This window comes from Pleurodeles waltl, chromosome 6, assembly GCF_031143425.1.
Source record: "Pleurodeles waltl isolate 20211129_DDA chromosome 6, aPleWal1.hap1.20221129, whole genome shotgun sequence".
Classification (NCBI taxonomy): Eukaryota; Metazoa; Chordata; class Amphibia; order Caudata; family Salamandridae; genus Pleurodeles; species Pleurodeles waltl.
In genome coordinates, this window is record NC_090445.1 from 751,437,076 (window position 1) to 751,450,969 (window position 13,894).

The 13,894-nt window shown below is 43.6% G+C and overlaps 1 protein-coding gene across 2 annotated transcripts in view; it reads right to left on the reverse strand.

The window, feature by feature from the left end:
- The window catches only part of TDRD1 (tudor domain containing 1), a 1,656,135-nt gene that overhangs the window by 1,264,365 nt on the left and 377,876 nt on the right, over positions 1 to 13,894 (reverse strand). For both annotated transcript variants that reach the window (XM_069239312.1, XM_069239311.1), the window contains one exon: positions 4,951 to 5,011. In XM_069239312.1, coding sequence (XP_069095413.1) covers positions 4,951 to 5,011 — 61 coding nt within the window. The remainder of the gene's footprint in view (positions 1 to 4,950; positions 5,012 to 13,894) is intronic.

Below are 13,894 nucleotides of genomic sequence, written 5' to 3' on the forward strand. Positions count from 1 at the left end.
AGGACAACTGTGAAGTCGTTTAAGGAAGTGCACATAAAAAAAAAAAACAGAGCCAAGTTAAGGTCCCACTGTCGCATGACAAAGGGAGAGGGAGGGGTAACAATTAATTACTTCAAAAAAAACATATAACAAATTATTTAAACATTGAGGGATGGTCAAGCAATTGTAAAAAGGTCAAAAGAGACAAAAGGTATTCCTAACTGCACCCAAAGCAAAGCCTTACCGGGTGAGACACAAAACAAACAACAGAAAGTCAGATACCTTGGTTGGGTCGGGTCAAAGGTATCCAGTGGTCACCGCCTAATCTCCAAGCATGAAGGTGGACACTGCGAAAGTACAGGTGCAGAACCCTGCCCCATTGCTGAGACAGCAGCTCCTCAGTTTTACAAGGTGACTGATTAGGAGACAGATGCTCAAGCCTGGGAGATCTGGATACCCTATTCTCTGTGCCCAATCTCACACCACTAGGATGACTTGGGTCCAGTCAGTCCTAATCTTCAGAACTAAGAGAAGAAGAGGTATAGTCTGAGTCCAGAGTTCCACTCTTGGTGCAAGAAAGTCCAATACGCAGAACCGCTGACATTGTACCTTCTTGGCTGTGGTGAAAATATCAAGCTAAGATTCTCCCTATTAGGCAATTGCTGCATGTGGTCAGATCCTGCAAGGTGGTTCACCACCAGGAAAATTCCTTGACAGCCCAGCCATTTCCAGAGGAGGCATGCCTCCTGGCATAGGGTCCATTACCCCACCCCACCAGGCTTGTTGCAATACCCATTGCAGTGGTGTGGTCTGTAAGCACCTGTGCCAGCCTACCTTTTCAGGATGGAAGGAAAGCTTTCAACACCAAGCATATGACCCTCCGCTCCAAAAGTTTGATATGGAGCTGGGACTCTGTCGAAGTCTACTGATCTTCACCTTTTGCTGCTGGCCCCCCCATCCCAGAAGTGACTCAACCATCCCCACTGGTAGCTCTGGGTGAGGTTGGGAGAGGTTTGTCACTGACCCAGTTGCAGCCCAGCAACCACTTCAGATCGTTTGCAGTCTCCTTCAAAATCTTGGCATCGTCAGAGGTCCCCTTGATGTTAGGCCGCTGAGACTTCAGACTGCACTGCAGAGCCTTTATATGACACCTACTGTGTTTGATTAGCAGGATGCCATCAGACCCAGTAGCCCCAGTTTCTATTTCACTGAAATCCAGAACTGAGGATGAACAATTTAGCTCGTAGCCTAAATGTCCTGGACTATCCTTTCCAGAGCAAAACCACACAAGCAGTGTCCACAAAAGTTCTGATGAAGATGAGTATCAACATGCCAAAGTCACACCTAACTCCTTCTCAAACAGTGAACCCCAAAGATGACAGAAGGTTTGCAGTAGTCTGGAGGTGTTTGAAGACTCCTTGGGGGATGGCTGTCTTCAACAGCCTGTCGATGATGTAGAAGAAGACAGACTCCTGACCTCTGGTGGTGTGATGCTACCAACACAATCACTTTTGTGAACACCCGAGGGGCACTGGTGAGACCAATGGTGAGCACAGCAAACTGAAAGGGCTTGTGTACCATCACGAACCGCAGGCAGCGTCGAAAGGCCTGCAAGACTGGTATTTGAAAATCCATCCAGTCTCCAATGGCAGACAAGACCTAGGCCAGGTTGAGCATCCTGATTTCACGCTTTGCGAGGAAGGTGATGAGAGGGTTCAAGGTCTAAAATAGGACAAAAGCCCCTGTCCTTCTATGGCACCAGAAAGTCGGAGTAGATTGACTTGTGTGCTGTCCTTGGCTACAGGGGGAGGGGTTTCAGTGATTGCCACAGCCGCCAAACTGCTGGGCACCTTGCTGAAGTTGAAGCGGTTGTCAGTATGGCATACCTTTGCTAAAACCACTAAAGTAACTGTGAGGCGGCTAGCAAAGTGGGGGCAGGTAAGTCCACAATGTGCAATGTGGTCCTGCTTCAGAGAGGATTCTGCCTTGCCCCCAATAAGACAAGTCATGTCAAAGGGCATGTCCGTAAGGGAGCACTGGACATCGCCTACAAAAAAGGTTGACGGCAGCCAGGTGTGGCAACAAACAGTGACACTGGTGAGTGGCTTATCTAAAGGAATCCATGGTGTCTAGGCCACAACAAATTGTGACATTGGCACCATTGCAACCGTCCTGTGTAGCTTAGGTGTAAGTTCTTCGGGGACACCTGGGAAGACTTGAGCCGCCAAATACCAAAGGGTGAGGAAATAGCGACCCACCAGACACCTGGCATTAAATGGACCTTAAGACCAAACGAAGAAAGCAACACAATCTCAAACATTTCCACTCTTAGGGACTCTTTGTCAGAATGAGTAGTCTGGAACTATTTAGATTTGTGCGGCAGTAGAAGGCTACACCGCTAAGCTCTCAGTAGTTGGGTGCTGAGACTAATATTAAGGATTGCTGGAGCACATTGGTGGGGTTTTGAAATTTGGTGATTTACTGGAGGACCAGAGGAAGATTTAGCCCAGGCTCCTAGAAGGGTATCAGTCCCTCATCAAAACAGAGGAGGGGCTCAGTAGTGGTTTGCCAGGAAGAAGGACCACTAACAAAACATTTATTTTGACCTCCAAGGTGGGAAGCTGAAGATGGAGAATGTCTGCACTATTATAGCGAAGGAAGCACATTCCTCAGTGGCAGGGGCTAGAGGCTAGAAGTGTCAAGACCACTTGCATCCTGGTGATCATCATACCACTTGCCTGCAAGGAAGAATTGGTCAATTTCATTACCAGCATCAGTCATTATCTGAATCAGTTCCTAACAGAAAATGCAGCATTTGTATCCTGACTTATGGAGGGTGAAAACCGACCATGATCTCAGTCAAGGTTGGAGCAGCATGGAGACCCCACCCTCCAGCGCGGAGTCAACATCAGTGATGACGTTTGGGGAACTGGCGTAAATTGTGGAGCCAAAGACTGTATAGGCAATAGTGAAAGCCTCGGGGGTCCTATGGGAGCCGAGGGCAGTATCCCAGATGGAGAAGCTTGCGGTTCCGTGGGGTCTGCAGGTATGCCAGAGGCAGTCAGAAATGATCTGAAGAGACAGAGCATGGCCATTTGAAACTCTTCAATCTGCCTCGGTCTCGCAGACTGTTCTGGAAACTCAGGCTGTTCTGGAACAAATTGCGGGATGGACTCCAATCCATACTTCAGGAGCGAGAGTGTGTCCAAGCGACGCCCTCGCTTCTTCAAAGGAGAACGGAAGTGGCAGGAAGGGCCCGAGTCCCACTTAGACTTTTTGTGTTTTTACTTTCGACTTAACCCAAAATTGGGAACAAGATGACAATAGGCCTAGACTTCTGGACAGGGAATGGGACAGAGACCAACCTCTGGATATGGACTGGTCACAACGTGGGGACTTGTGGTGCTTGGCAATGTAGAGTTTGCCTTCGGACATGAATGGCCTTCATGTTCTTTAATGCACAGTCATTTCACGCCTTGGAGTTGTGGCCTGACCACAGGCAAACCTAATGAGGATCTGTCACACACATGTGTTTGCAAGAGTCCTCACAGGGATTAAAACCTGTTATTCTGGGAGGTGACGTCTTCCTTGCACACTGTGGAATTTGAGGTAAAGATGTCTCAAATAGACAAGAGGTAGATCTGGATCCATGTCTGGTGATGGAGGAATAAAGCAACTGACAACAGCGTGCTGGAGTGGCACCTATATAGGTTCTACATGTCATTTACAGAGCAGAACAGCATCAGGATGAAGTCACAAAGTAATACCTACCAAAGCGTTGAAGTACAGCTTCAAAAGTTTCCGGATCGAGTCTGACATCTGGGGAATATTCAAAAGTGGAGGAATTTGAGGTTAGAAATCTCTTGACCAACATGGTTGGGGAATGGATAACTTAATTTATATATTTCTTAAGTACTTTATATCTTGGAAAACTTTTCCCATTGTTCACAGAATGTCAAACGTAACATTTCTTGTCCAATGCCACTGAAAAAGTAATAAAATTTGGGGTGCCCAATCTCGCTTTGATCCAATAAGACAAATTAACCCTCAAAGCACACCTTAGAATACTTTGACTTAAGATTTGAGTTTCTTAATCCAGGAGTGCCTCATTTCATGAGAAGTCTCCCTTTACTTCTAGTTGGAGAAAGTGGAGAATGTACTTTCCAATTGTCACCACACATCACATCTCATTGCAGAGATCTTTCAACATTCAACAAAGATTATAGGCTATTTAAGAGGACTCTCCTTTAAAGCGAGAACATGATATGCCGTGTGCACTTCACACTGATAATCAAATACCTTCCAGATGACTGTAACCAGAGAACTGGTAATTACGTTGCTGCAGATATAACCATTTATAAAAGAGACCTCTTACAAGAAATCATAACTATACTGAGACATAGAAAACGTGACATAGGCCCAGTTCCAGTTCGTTTGGCTCTGCTGACAAACAGACATAATGGCTGGGATTCACAAACGATTATCAATTGATTAGGGTACATGGGAGGAATGTGCAGGCAGGCTGACCTCACTAAATGAATCTTTCCATAAATTTCCAAAACCATCAACAAGATGGCATTCATCACACAGGGAATCTAAGAGTCTGAATATAGAAAAACAAAAATAGAAACAACATCAAACATTAAAAGAATAGAAATAATCTTTTTAGAGGTCTTAACTCAAACAGAGTATTATCACTAGGGGTTTGTCCTCTCCAGATAATGTTAAAGAAAATCAGATAAAAAGGAAGAAACGGCTGTCAGGCTCACTGTGTACTACTTTACACTCATTCATAAAACTGTTTATGTGCAAAAATGATTGCCAAAGTTTTATAGGGATAAATGGGAGTTGAGGGCCACCTCACCTGACCAAAAATACAAAACGAATCATAATATTCAATTTAGAAATAACGTTATTTACAGTCACTAACGAGTGCATAATACTGTATACAAAATAATGCAGAGTTGATACCTTCTTAAGATTCTGATGGCCCCCGGCTTCTGCTGTTAACTTTGAGGGATCTTCTGTCTTACTGAAAAAGAAATGAACACACGGAGAGATTAAAACTTCAGAGATACTGGGAAAAATTGCTGATAGTCAAAGGTCGGAAACTCGGGCATGCCCATGATGGGTCCCTCAAGAGAAGGAACTAAGCTACATAAACTCAGGAACCTTCAAGACAACCTTAGACAGTCTTTCAATCAACAGGCATACAAACAACAATATAAGGCAGTCTTTCTCCATCATCAATCAACCACCATCTGGTATAGACTGTGTATTACCATGCATTCCTCAAGATGACTATCAATAACCAACCAGCAACAGGGAACTGAGTGTTTAAAGTACACAGACCGAGTTCTATCAGAAAGACTACAACAGAACCTCACCAAAGAACGCCCCCCAAACAACATTCCCCATTAGACAGGTCTCATGCCCAACCTCACAGAAGATAAATCCACAGCATTGCCTAACAATCCCATATCGACTTCCACATGTGTAAATGCTTACTTATAACAAGAAAACTTCCATGTTCTGGGCACAAAGTATCTGTGATGTACTGAAACAACATACTCAAATACTTGTAATACAGCTTCCTAAAATTGCAAGCGGAGATCATTTTTCAGTAGCGTTTTTTTAAGTCTTTTTCAATGCCCTTGTTTTTACAAGTAAAACTGGGTGTTTAAGGACTGTTCCTATTGCCTGCATGCAAATGAGCTGTTGTCAACTCCGCTAAACATTTCTAATTTATTTTTTCTTCTCTTTCATGCCCACTGCTTCTGCCTCTTTGTACCTCTTTGGAAGGCCTTATATTTCAACTGTACTTTGGTTTTATCAAGACTTTTTGCAACTTTTTCTTGCCTTTGCATTAACATCTAAACATGAAATCAAATTCTTCGTATTAAGACTTTGAGGCTTTTTTTTATTGGGAATGACTATCAATATTGTGAAAGAATAACTGAATAAATGATTTTTATCATTTACATTATATTTATTGTATGAGCTTACAGGAGCCTTAGGGCAGTAACTAACTGGTTCATGGACTCCAATGGCAACATTGAGATCTTTTTTACAGATGTGTTGAGGCTTTACCCTTCTGCTAGACCAAACACTAAGCGCCATGTACTCCCCCAATTAGCCACTGACTTTCAGAGCAATAAAGCCACATAGTCTAAGTCTTACTCAGAACAGTGTTGTGGGGTAGAAACTCAGAACTCAATAAAACATAATAATAGTCAATAATTCAAAGTTCAGTCAGTGTTTTCATTTACAAGGAGAGGTAATTTACTCCTACAACACAATGCAAAACTATACATATAAAAATGAGAGGGCAGAAATGTGGTGCACAATTGTCAACATATCATTGACTGTGCAAAAGGAGCCGGCCAGTGTTAGTCTAGACTACTGACCAATGGTGAAGTGTTTTAGCACATCAGTCAGTGCAGGACTGGGCATATTACCATCTGGTGGAAAGAATGAGTATGAGTCTCCCAAGACCCAGTCCATTATTGTGAGATTCTCTGTAGCGCATAAAAGGGCTTTTCCAAACATCACAGTCCTCTTTACAGTGTCACATTCTTGCACTGCACATTAGTCAGTCAGAAGTAGCTCAGCCTGCTTCTGCTGGCTAAAGGCTGTGCAGCTCTCAGTGGTGTGCAGTCCTGCATGGACCCACCAGAAATGGACACATTGACTTAGCCTCGGCCCAGCTAGCAAGCCAATGTCTCCAGCTTCGTATCTTGTGTGCAGGCACCAGCTAATTAGGTCGGATAATACAGTTACAGGGGAGAGAAAGGCTGTGCTCTGCCACAGCGCTCGGAGTTGGATGGATTCTCTCAGTGGTTCTTTCTCAAGCCCAAACACAAAATCACCATCTAAATCAAGGAAAGTGACCACCCCAGTCTGGGGAATGCTCCAAAATAGGCTTTAGAAAACACTGATTGCATTATGTGATCTTGCAGTAGTGCCAACCCTCTTCTAGGTGCTTTTTGCTTCGGCTGACGAGACAACTGTAATGTAGTCAGTTTTCAGGTACCACACATTCACAGGGGGTCCATCTTCTCAAAAGGAGGCAGCAAAATGCAGTTACTAGCTCCATGAGCATCAAGCTGACGCAGGCTTTCAACTTCTGGGCATACTCCAAAGCTTAAAGGTCAAACCCTGCTGCCTGCGGTTGTAGATGCTTCCTTCGTTTACAGCAGGTTGTGCTCAGCTCAAACCGCTTCAGCTGCTCGCATTCCTTCTTTTTTATGGAGCAACTTCTTTATCCAAGGGCACCTCAAGCAGCCCTTCCCAGCAGTCAGTCAGCTCCTACCTTCACGAAAAGCCATCTGCAGCTCTCCCTGGCAGGCTACCGAATTTCCCGGTTCCAATTACCAAACCTGGTGAAGGAGAGTCTGAATTCAGAACATACAACCTTGGAGCACAGAAGAATTTCTCAGTCTCATCTGGATTTGGGTGTAGGATTCAGGTGGATAAATGATGGCACACTGACTCATACATTCAGCACCAAAATTACACTAAGTGTGTTGCTACAGTGTACGTATTCCACAAGTCCAGCTCAAGAATGGATTTCAAGAAGCTGCTGACGTTTGTGTGTTTGTGCCAGCCATAGTTCTCAGCTCTCGGTATCAACAAGAAGATAGGGTACAGCTGTCAGTCTCATGTCAGGAAAATCCCAAAACAAATAATCAAAATAGGGACATACTTCCTCACTTAACCAGCAAAGAATGTGTTATGACAAAGAATGAATCTGAAATAAGGACCAGTTCCTCTGTCTCCTATCCTCCCCTCCCGGAGGTGTAGTTCAGGACAAAAGACTTCAGGAATGCTTCTTCACAGATCTCCAATTCACAATGCTGTCTGGGGTTCTCTGAAAACTTTCATCTTAAGTACCACTCAAGTGAAGGATAACAGTACATTTCTGCATACAGGGCACTGGCACACCTACTTGAAAAGATAGCAGAGGTCCTTAGGCAATTGTATTTGAGAGGCAATAGGGAAAAAAAACTACTCTGCCGTCTGTTGCAACGAATGCAGTCTTGTCTAGTGACTGGACTAGTAGTCAAGCTCAGTGAAGGAGTGTGCAATTGGTGCCTCTTGAGACCACAAGGCCCCACTTTCCATCTCACTCCATGTAACTGGGAGCCAAAACTGAACACACAAGATTACTGTGAGCAGAGGAAACAAAACAAAAACTAACAGAAACTCACTACAGTAGGCAAGTTTATGCCACAGTATTATGGATCATTTATTCTGATATAAACATTGTTGGATTCAAGTAAGGCATTCACATACCGTAAAAGATTCTGTTTTAGATGTAAATCAGTTACATTTATTACTGTTATAATGCAATACACTTGTTGGCATAGTGATGGTAGTGTATGGTAATTAGCTGCACATCATGTTAAAAAAATGACAACAAAAATTGTAATAGGTTAACAAGTACTAAGGGATTCTTCAATGCGTTTAATAAGTAGGTCTGGGAATTCAGCTGGAGTAAGTCGAGATGTAGGGTGGCACTGGCGAAGCTAAACTCGCCCATGGACAGAGGGGCTTGGCTGCTCTGCACTTTGAGCAGTACTACCTTGCTGCCTAGATTAAATGGATAGCCAAGTGGATGGCAGGGTTGCACTTATCGGACAAAGCCACTTCCTTTCCTACCTTGATCCTGCCCGCCATTCTGCACCGGTTTCATCCTTGTACATGAACGTGGGTACCCGACTCACTATTTTTGGGGGTGGCCTATTTTGCTTTCACAGATGCCTGTGCATCACTAAGCATGTGCTGCCATATGCTCCGGGGCTAGCACTGCTGGGCATGCCCAGGCTTGGGGGACCAACAACTACAGCTGAACTGACAACAAGGCACGCAGCAGGTTTACACAGACTAGGGGATCTCGTTGGCAATGTGTGAGAGGTTAATGGAGGAGGATGCTCTACCTTCGGACAGTTTTTGATTCATAAATTTTTTACCTGCTATGCTGGGGCGTCACTGCGGTGAAGTGACCACAGAATTGCCCATACATCTCACAATCCAATATTTGCATGTTGTGGGTAGGGGGTGGACACCTGATACGCTGGTTTGCAGACTCACTGCCCTCCCACACTACTCCACAGCTCCCCCTTTTACATCACAGTTCGGAAGCAGATTTAAAATGCCCTTGCACTGAGAAGGAATTGGCTACCTTACTGGAAGGACCGCGACGTACCATGAAACACTGGCTTTAAGCTTATTCAGCTTTACATAATACACAGGGCTAATCTCACACCAGCAAACAAACAGATTTTACCAGAGAGGACGCAGCTTGCCTGCATTGTTCGCATGTAAATGCTGACTAACTACACATGCTTTGGTACTGCCCCCACTTACGCACATTTTAGACGACCATTACTTCCAGCTTATCTGCCTGCACTGAACGTCCAGACTTACATAAGTGGGAAGTATGTCTCTTGGGATTGTACCTGTTGCAACGTTTTGTTCGTGTTTCATTGTTCAATGATCATAAACTTATTTGAATCTGTTCCCACCGTCAGTTATGATTAGACAGATGTCCCCCACTTTCCTGATCTCGGTTGCAGAGGTAGCCATACAGACATTGCATCTCAAGTGAAAAACTATGCAAATTGGTCATATGCCCTAATATCGGTGCTAAACTGTGGACGCGCGGGCAAGCACCTACCATTGTGATTCACCCATATTAATGGCATTATAGGTTTCTTGTACTGTACTGTTGAGGTTATATGTCATAATGATTACCTTTACATAACATGTTAGCTGTCACTTGGTATGCCATTGACCTTCATAAATGAAAAATGCTAATAAACAGATTAAAATAAAAAACAAGCACCAAGGGGAAAATATCCCTTATTATATGATTACTTCACTAACTTGAGTTGTTCTTTGTGAAATGTATCTAACTTATAATATCTCATATATTAGGTCCTCATGCACTCTCCCTTACGCTGTCAGATACTTTTAATTATGATTCAAAGCACCAATTTCCATCACTTGGTATTCCTTCACCCAGTCTGAAGGGCAAGATCTACGGATCGCTGCAGACCCTACAAGTTGGAACATCCATTTGAGTCTGCTATGGAGTGCCTGGAGTTATCATTGTAGAACTATGCCTTTTGACTCACACCACTGAATGTATCTGTTTTGGCAGCCTGTGTACATTCATTCGGGGCAGACTTTAGAGCAGATAGAACGAAATTTGAGGCCTTATCAAAAAGACAAGAGTGGTGAGAGGAAAAGACCATCATGCAAGAGAGCAGGTCTGCTCTCATTGAGTGGCAGAGGTGAGAGAACTGAGTGCCAACAGATCAGTGCAATAAACTGCCCTTGCCTAACCTAGAGCAATCAAAATCCACTGCACTAGATTCTATCACACTTTCCGAAGTTGCTGATCGGCTCAAAGACCAGCTGAAATTGAGAGCATGACACAGGAAGACCACCCTGCATAAAAGTGCATGGCACAAAAATGAGGACACCATGGCGAACAGGACAGAAACCACAAAGTGACCTTGACTCCAGCAAGAGGAAACAGCATGTGTTCTTTTTGATGAGACCTGCCAAGTGAGCCAAAACAAGCAAGATTCCCTGTCACTATGCCCACATCCGTGGACGAGCCACCTCCAACCATATGATCCATGACCCAACACTACTCTGTCGAATGATAATAATGGGCATTAGTGGTGTCATCTGATGGAAGTGAAGTAGTTCTTCAAGTCAAGACAGACATCCTGAGGTTCAAACACATTTATGCACAGTGGCTGCTCCAAGAGGGAGAAAAGGTCACTTTTTTTTTTTAGCCAGATGACCACCCCAGTTTAACCAGGAGGCATATAATTTGTGACAAAGGCAGCCTGAGCCATCAGGCCATATCTTATTGTACCAACTGTTAAAATTGCACCCTAGTCAAGAAGCACCCTTGCCATTGCAATCGCAGTGACAACAGAGGGTGCTTATCCATCATCTGACGCTATGCTTCAAACAGGATGCACAACACCTAGCAGGTGTAGCACATGCATGGCTGGATGTGACCTATACTGAGACACAAGAAGCGTCACCCAAACAGCTGCAGTACTCCGAGAAGAAGGGAAGGTCTCCAGAGGGCTTCTTTTCAGTACTGCACCAATAAATGTCAGGTTATGTGTAGGAGTTAATGGTAAAGATCAGGCCGTTGAGAAATGTCATTGTCAGTTGGAGGTTGTCCTGGATCAGCTTCAAGGATTCCACCGTTGTAAGCCTGCCATCTAAACACAAACAGGGCTATCATCAGTCCAAATGGAGAACCGCAAACTCAAAGAGCTAAGATTCTACAATGAACCTCAAGTTGCACTTATTGGCAACCTGAATAGTGAGGGACACTGATCAAACTCCCAAGATCAAGGTCAACAGAGCTCAATGATAGTGTATAAGACATTGTCTTCCTAGGTAAACGGATCAGAAGTCATAGAGCTAGAACAGGTTAAAGGCTGCCATTCTTTTTGGGGGACTAGGAAGTAGGAGGAACAAAATTCTGTGTCCCTCTCTTCTGGTGGAACCACTCCATAACACTGTTTCAAGATAAAAGCACAAGGAAGACAGCAATAAATGTCACAGGGGATTTCTGGTAGGGAGGATAGGAGTGGAAGGACGCAGTTGGAGACATAATAGGAGACCATTTCTCCCCCTGGAAGATGGTGGTGTGAAGGAGGGAATTCAGGAGCCACAGGAGTTTAGAGAAGGCAGAGCCTGCAGAGGGTGGGACTGGAACTGCGGCTGCTGTTGGTGCTTTCTAGATCCACTGCTGCCTCAAAAGGAGCAAAACATCTGCTGAGGTGTTTGAACAGGCTGGCCAGTTGCCACTGGTGGGAAATGTACACCCCTGCACTGACAACAAAATGTCTAATATTTCTGGCACAACTGCTGTGCAGGAGACAACCTGACCATTACCCTGCCTTTCTTAAAGGTTACTGAAGTTGCCTGACAGCCAAACTAAACATCAGGCCATGGTGTCCGTGCAGACAAAGCCACATCCATTCCATTACTCACTGGATGAAAGAATGTTTTTTTCATGTGCCCTGGTAGGCAGATGACCACAAGTTTAGCCATTTACCAAAAAGGAAGGACACAGCCAACCAAACAGCAGGTGGCTTTAGCTGTGCATCAAGCCACACTGCCACAAGAAAAGAAAACATTTTGTGACCCCACCAGTCAAGTGACTTGGACTCTGTCCATAGAAAATGTGCTTTTGGTTCCGCTTCGAGGGCTACTTGTGAACCATCAGATTCTATGGTGATGGGTGGCAGGATAAACAACGTAGCTAACTGAGAACAAGTCTATTAACTGCCTCTTGTGCCTATGGACTGCTGAGCCAAAAACAGTTTCACCAGCTATTACAGGCTTCTAAAGAGCCTCATAAAAAGGAAGCAATGGCTCTGCAGAAATTCAAAAGGGTTGCAAAATGTACATCCATTTGCTTAACTTCACTTCTGCAGAAGGCAAAGTCTGTGTCAAGACCTCTGGCATCCTCCTCCTAATATCTATTGTGAAAAACAAGAAGTTCTCAGAGGCAATGCCTCCTTCTGGAGACATTTATAGACTCTGGTACTTCATAAAGCCAAATAAGATCCAGCATTATTATTGCAAAGAAGGAGGTGATCAGCTTCAGAGTCCTCATCCTCTATGCATCTGTGTGAAAGGTTTCTGCTTCTGTTATCTCAACTGTGATTATGGATATCATTTTATACCGATCCTGTTAACCACATAATGAAGCCATGCCGATTCAAATATGCACAGCCTCACTTTCTTGCCTGACACTCTGCAAGTGGATTCTAAAACTGCATGTTCGGGTCCATTTGACTTCATTTTTTCATAAACATTTCAAAGGCAAATCCAAAATTAATATTTGCACCGGCACAGCTTACCCTATGTTTCAGTTTCATCATGTGATCTCCACTAGAGACCTGTGTATAAAAGTGTATACATTGATCATGTTTTCATGTGTGCATGTGTGCATTAGAATTTACACTCATTTGGGTGCTGGGGGGATCCTCTTGTCATTCCACTCTGTTATTCGTAAAACTATTTTGTACAAACTTCAAGTAAGTTTATGAATTGAGGTTCCACATCTGTATTCCTTATTCTTCATAGCCAAGACATCTAAATTAGAACCAAAAGTTCCCTTTCAACAAGCATATCTCTGGGACCTGGGGAGATGTTCATAAGAGGTTTATTGTTCAAGTTAGCTCTGACTTTTTCCTTTACTGCATGGATAATTCTTTCTCCTATTCTCTCTTGCTATCTTATCAGATAATCAAGATAAAGCACCTACAGGTGATCGGTGACAGCGTTGAAAACTCAAGCATTTAGGAAGCAATGTGTCCCTAATGCACTCAAACACAAGTGAAATAATCAGCATATAGAGGAAATAAGTCCTAGAGAGTCAGAAATGATTTGAAAACCATGAAGGTTTATTAAAATAATTCAAGGCAAATACAGCATAAGGCTCAATCAAATGCAGCAAATAGCAGAAAAGAATCCCAAGATTCAGAGCAAAAATCTTTTAAGTCTAAAGCATGAGACAGACAGGGGCTCAGCCTCTCCAGGTGGGGAGTCAGAGGAAAGGCTTACTGCCTAAATGTACCAACCTATATAGGAAATTGTACAATGAAAACTGCATAGTTAAAATAGGATGAGCAAATGTAGCAAAGGTTCAGCTAATCACAATACAGAATTATACATCAATTAATGTCACAAACCTAGTACTATTCCTTAAATGAATGTGTGTGTCCTACTCTGACCTAAAGTGGTCTGATGTGGCAGTACAAATTTAGTTCCACAAGACAATGGAAACCTCATAAAAAACTGCTTACAGTAACATAAGTAGGAAGAACTTTGAAAGTAACAAAACACCTTTCTTAAAACAGAA